The sequence below is a fragment of the Aegilops tauschii genome, chromosome 3 (genome assembly GCF_002575655.3).
Source record: "Aegilops tauschii subsp. strangulata cultivar AL8/78 chromosome 3, Aet v6.0, whole genome shotgun sequence".
NCBI classification, from domain to species: Eukaryota; Viridiplantae; Streptophyta; class Magnoliopsida; order Poales; family Poaceae; genus Aegilops; species Aegilops tauschii.
The window spans coordinates 339,632,042-339,638,509 of NC_053037.3; the positions used below are offsets into that span (position 1 = coordinate 339,632,042).

At 49.4% G+C, this 6,468-nt stretch overlaps 1 protein-coding gene across 1 annotated transcript; it reads left to right on the forward strand.

The window, feature by feature from the left end:
* Positions 1-1,306: 1,306 nt before the first annotated feature.
* Positions 1,307-5,842, forward strand: LOC109763521 (probable protein phosphatase 2C 8). Its single transcript, XM_020322367.4, has 3 exons — positions 1,307-2,093; positions 4,862-4,967; positions 5,208-5,842. The coding sequence occupies exons 1-3, from the start codon at positions 1,341-1,343 to the stop codon at positions 5,549-5,551; spliced, it is 1,203 nt and encodes a 400-aa protein (XP_020177956.1). The 5' UTR covers positions 1,307-1,340; the 3' UTR covers positions 5,552-5,842.
* The last annotated feature ends 626 nt before the right edge of the window (positions 5,843-6,468 follow it).

Consider the following 6,468-nt stretch of genomic DNA (forward strand, 5'->3'; position numbering starts at 1 on the left):
CCCGCTACTAATGTCTTACTAGTGCCATTATTACTTCCTCCGTCTGAGTTTGTAGATGGTACTAGTAGTACTAGTAGAATGTTTGATACCTATCACTAATTTATTACCGATGCCATTATTACTTTCTATGTTTGAGTTTATAAATCCATCTTGTATTTTGCATAAAATTTAACCATGGGTTGGTTAACAAATATATTGTGTATTTGTATTTGAACTTTTTTATCTTGGTATTATTTTACTACATACTCCCCCTATCTCAAAATATAAGACGTTTTTTTGGTCTAAATCTAGAACAAAAAACATCTTATATCTTAAGACAAAAAGAGTATAATTTATGTTTTATTAACCAAGTTCATGATAAAAATTGATTGAAATACAAGGGGACTAACAAAAACGAAATGGAGTACCAATTTTGAAGATGATGCGTTTGTGAATGCCCATCAAAATCTAACGAGTGCCTCTCTGATACACATGATTTGTAAATAAAATAGAAAAAACACAGGAAGAGGGTGCCTGCCATCTTGGTATATAGGATTGCTCTGATGTTTGATTGAGCACATGAAAAACATAAGAGGCCTTTGGTGAGTAGTGACGGCTAGGGCTTTGGTTACCGCTTGAGAAATTCGGTTACCGGGGTAGATCTTGATGCCCACGAGAAATCACCTTACCGAGCAAGATATCCCCAAAAAATTGAATTTAACTGAATTTCGACTGAATTTTATCCAAATTGAAAATTGTTCAAAATTGCGTTCTCCACAGTAAACGAAAACCTCAATGCCTCATGAGATTGTTTTTTCATCGGGGTCCAAAACCTTGGTGACAGCTTGTGTGCATCTACCAGTTCTTGTCTACCAGTCAAAACTGCACAACATGCCCCACAGGCGTCATTCCTCTCCCCTCCACGTAACCCCTCCTACTTTCAATTCAGGTCCCACGCGTTACCTAAAAGCGCCAAACGTTAGATCGTTCCCTGAACCCTGTCCACAAGCGCTCCAACCGACTAGCACGCCTGGCCCCGCCGCCAGAAGCCAACGCCCCTCTCTACGGTCCACATGAGCCGCGCGCACCACGCCCTTCCGCGAGCCCCGAGACTCCGAGCCGCTCATCGCGCTCGCCACGCGCCGGCCGCTGGCTCATCGCCGCCGTCCACGTCCAGGCCCGCGAGATCCACGTCCGGATACGGCTCCCGCCCTCGCTGTCACGTATCCGGGCCATCTACGGGCAATCGGACGGCCTCGGAGCGCTGTCTAACCTTTTTCCTCCCGTGGCCGCGGGTATTAGAGGCGCCTCGCCGCCCCACGCCCCCGGTTCTTTTTGTTCTCTCCGGCGCGGCGAGGGAAATGAGCAGCGAGACGAGCAAGCGAGATCATGCACGGGAGCTCCTCGCCGCCGACAAGAAGCTGATGACCGTGGCCCGTTCGGCGCGACGGCGCCGGCTTGAGATCCGGCGGCTAGGACGTACGGCGTCTGCGGCTGCGGAGGACGAGGGTGCGAAGCGGGTGCGGCCGGCGCCGGACAGCTCCTGGGAATCGTCTGACTCCGCGAAGGTGGCGCCGGAGCCCCCGGTTGTGGCGTCTAGGTGCTCGGCGTGCGTGTCGCACGGGGCGGTGTCCGTGATCGGGCGCCGGCGGGAGATGGAGGACGCGGTGGCCGTGGCCGCGCCGTTCCTGGCTGAGACGGCGGTGGTGGAGGGGAGCGGCGAAGTGGAGTACGGGGCAGGGGACGAGGGCTTCTTCGCTGTGTACGACGGGCACGGCGGGTCGCGCGTGGCGGAGGCGTGCCGGCTGCGGATGCACCTGGTGCTCGCGGAGGAGGTGCGGCTTCGTCGTCTGCAGCCCGGGGGCGGAGGGCAGGGTCAGGACGAGGACGACGAGAACGTCACGCGGTGGAAGGAGGCCATGACGGCCTGCTTCGCCCGGGTGGACGGCGAGGTCGGCGTCGACGACGGGACCGACGCCGGCGAGCAGACGGTGGGGTCCACCGCCGTCGTGGCCGTCGTGGGCCCGCGCCGCATCGTCGTCGCGAACTGCGGCGACTCCCGCGCCGTGCTCTCCCGCGGCGGCGTCCCCGTGCCGCTCTCCGCCGACCACAAGGTACACGACGCTGCCACGCATCCGTCCGTTCAAATTAACAGGGTCAGATAAATCGCTGGTTCACGCCATCTTTTCCGCGAGATCTGTTTCCGTTCCGGCCCCGGGCTACAGGTGTCGCGCGCGCCGTGCCAGCCCCTGCTTTTGCGCGCGGGCGTGTCGAAACAGGGACGCTTGGTCTGTTCCATGCGCGATGATGGGTTGGAGTCCAAATTACAAGTTTTTTTTTAACACAGTACAGAAGCAGACGCTCGTTATTTGCTCTGCTCGTTGCGGTCGCGTAGTTGGGTTGGGGCGGCCGTGTGGGACTAGTAGACTGCGTCACCCTGTGTCATGTGCAAAACGTATGAGTTCGCTGGAACTCTCTCACCCCAGCTCCCTGGTCGGGTCGTTGAGGGAAAAACTCCGGTGATATCTGGTAGGTTGTGGGTGCTAATTGTGCCGAAAGGGCGTCGGCACTACACGTATATGAAGTTTCTCCGTTGGGCTAAGGCACCTTCTCTGCCTGGTTGCCAAATGTGTGTCGACTGAATTTGGTTGGCTCAAAGTCGGTTTGGCGGCCATTCTTTCGATCCTCTGGCCGTACGTCTTATGGTTTGGTTGGGAGTATACACCTCAACACATGCGTGAGAGAACACACTGTATGTGTGGTAAGTAGCTCCTGAATGGAAATTAAGTTATGAACTTATGATGATTTAGGTCGGTAGCTCTACTTTAGAAAAGTACGTACATAATTAAAAAAATAACCCCCCCCTTTCCTAAATATAAGTTTTTTTTAGAGATTTCAATATGGACTACATACGGAGCAAAACATGTAGTACACATTAAAATATCTAAGAAGACTTATATTTAGAGACGGAGGGAGTAATAATGTGTGAGTGACAGCGGCTCCATCTGATGGCTTCCCCTGTTCAGTGTCAAGCTACCTTCATATGATGTCCTTCTTGTGCAGTAGGACGGCAGCTCAGACGACCATCGATTGGCTAAACTGGGGAGAAGGGAACTAGCTTAGCACTGTATTTCTGGCAATATTTCCACTCAACATGGCTGAAACAACTTGTAACTCAAAGTCAAGATATTTGTCAAGCCCATTTACCAGTCCCGTGCTTAGCATTTCCGTAGAGTGTAATAGGTAGGACCGAGTTGGCCTCCATAGACACACTTAGGGTTCTCGGTGTCTAAACCATTGCCAGATCCCATCCATCCATCTGTTCCGACGCAGAGTGGTGCTAAAGATTAATGCTTAAGCCTAATGGTCTTTCCTTTCGAAATTATTTGGTGCGATAGCATGCTCTGCAAGTGCCGTGTACATGGTATTGGGTTAAACATCTCAGAAGGTTGTGATACAGTGTGTGCCTAGCTTATTGTATGCTACTCCCTCCGTCCCATAATATAAAAGCATTTTTGACACTACACTAGTGTCAAAAACGCTCTTATATTATGGGACGGAGGGAGTAGTACTTACCTCAAAGGGGTGTTGGAGATTGTACGTAGGTACGTCCAACTCCCCTTTGAGGTAAGTACTACTCCCTCCGTCCCACAATATAAGAGCGTTTTTACTCTAGTGTCAAAAACGCTCTTATATTGTGGGACGGAGGGAGTAGTACTTACCTCAAAGGGGTGTTGGAGATTGTACGTAGGTACGTCCAACTCCCCCTCCCCCCACCTCCCTAAATAAAAGAAAAACCTTGCCAAAACATCAACTGAATCAAAATTTTCCTTGCCTTCCCTTACCCATACTCAAATCAAATCAAATCTTACCAAAATCTAGAATGCGATGGGTATGAGATTTATGTCGGACACGATTGGTGTTGAACAACTAGAATATGTATGCCCTTGTTGCAACACAGGGGCAGTTAGTTAGTCCACACAGTAATGGAGAGCGATATGCTCACCGAAGTTGTGGTGGGTGTCTTGGCAAGTGACGTACTATGGGCACTATTAAGATTGAGAAAATAATTTGCTTTAGATGCGGGTCTGTCAAGTCATATCAAGTATGCTGGTCGTCTATGAAAGTGTTGCCAGACTGCTGCTTTAAGCATTGCCATTAGTCAGCTATGTGTTTTCGTAGTCATTGTGGGGACCAACACGATGCACAAGGGTTTTACTGCAATGATACAGGATGCAGAGATTGTGCACAATTTTGCATCTGTTCATAAATGAAAATGGTTGATTCAAGGTGCTGCTTCAAAACAATAGGAATATTTTTCCCCAAGCAGAGCTTGTGAAGCCTTATCTTGCTCAACAAAAACACAAACATGTAGCCGCGTGGATCAGTTTTATTTAGATTTGTATCTAAACGGTGGCAAGGTCAATGCAATGCTACTCAACTGCTTAAGGTTGGTGATAGACAATTTGTCTTGTTTGGTACTCTGGCAATAATACTTGAAGAGCGGAAGTCTCCTGTCGCACTTGATATGGCTTGATATATCCGCAACTAGAACATCTTGTTTTCAAAACCTCAGATGCAGATAGTTGATGTGTCATTCTGCCTTTAGTTATCCGCCTGACTTTCGTCGAACGTGCTGTTTCCGTGGTAGCAACTTTATACAAAAGCATCATTTCTCATCATATCCGTCATTTTGCACTGCAAGCTGGTGGTTCTGTATGTCAGTCGTGTCTATTGTTTGTCCATGCAAGACATTAGGGAATTTCTGTTTGCTGGGATAACTTCCTTTTGAACAATTTCGCTTCTTCTGCAATTGCACCTTTGTAGGACAGTAGTGTATATGGGAACGTTGATGTCTTTATCTTGTTTTAACGATACACAGCCAGACCGACCTGACGAAATGGAAAGAGTAGAAGCAGCTGGTGGCAAGGTCATTAACTGGAATGGATACCGTATCCTGGGAGTGCTCGCAACTTCGAGGTCAATCGGTACGATGCTGTACCGTCTTGATCTGTACATTTGTTGTCGGCAGACATATACGCACAAGCTAAATATTTCTAGCTGAGATTGACAGTGCTATAGTTGTTTTGAAAATATTAACATTGGTAGTAGCTTTGGTAAGAAAACTGCCAGTAGCCTAGTTACAACTTGACAAGGATTATGCATAGATTTATATACACCTCACGAATTATGCACTGTTCTGAATTCCTTATGGCTGCCCATCTCAGGAGACTATTACCTGAAACCATATGTGATAGCGGAACCAGAAGTTACCGTCATGGACCGGACGGACAAAGACGAGTTCCTCATACTAGCAAGCGACGGCCTGTGGGATGTGGTGTCCAATGACGTTGCCTGCAAGATCGCGAGGAATTGCCTAAGTGGGCGTGCGGCCTCCAAGTACCCGGAGTCCGTCTCCGGGAGCACGGCGGCCGACGCCGCAGCGCTGCTGGTGGAGCTCGCCATCGCACGCGGCAGCAAGGACAACATCAGCGTCGTCGTGGTCGAGTTGCGGCGACTGAAGAGTAGGGCAGCGGCGGTGATCAAAGAGAACCGCACCAGGTGGCACTAGTGATACTATAGGAGTGGCCGGCTGGATGGGATGTCACATTATTCGAGCATGGCGCCAGTGAGAGAGAGGAAGAAAGAATTTGCGGCTGAGTTCGCTGGGATGGTTGTAGTTAGAGGGCTCAGGGACGTTGTGGCCTTGCTGCCGTCGAGTTGAGTGTGCTATTTGTAGCCGTGCTGGTGCCGCCGTTGTATTGCGTTGCGTTGGTTCTTTAGTTCTTCTATATATGGTGACCGACGTTCGGGGCGAAGCGGCAAGAAGCATAAGCTGCTTTCGTCAGTTCTGATTTGATAATTGGGTTTTTCCATGCGGTTGGAGTCTGAGTAACGTCTTGTAGGTGGTCCATGGATTACCTTTGCCATGAACTTGGGTGATCTAATAGTTTGTGAGATGACTGCACCTGGATCTTCATGCCAAGCGGTTCATGATCGAGGGTTGAGGCAGAGTGGCAGGACCAGTGTGTTAGCACTGTCGGTCGATTCATGACTCAATTTGGTTCCCTGGTAGTCTGGTTCGATGCATTTTGGTGGCTACAGAATCAGAAGAAGATGGAGAGGAATTGGGGAAGAAGAACCCCCAACGTTTGCCTGGGCCTTCGCCGCTTGATCACATTGTCTTTTTTTTTATGCAACCGATCAAGAGACCTTCTATTGCCGTTTTGAAACGAAGACACTAGGAGCGTTCGGTTTTAAATTAATAAAGCCATAAGACAGCATTCGAACAAGTACTGAAACCTACAACCACTAAGTTCAAATGATACATGACAGCACCGATGAAAATGAAATACGGAACAGGTCCAAACGACAGGAAGTGAGGAGCGCAAAAGATATCGCTAGTAAATCAGCAGGTCCTTCCTCCCGGCGCGAATAGGAGAGGCGTGAGGGTGTTTCTAATCTTCTCCATGGTCTCTCTCATGCGCT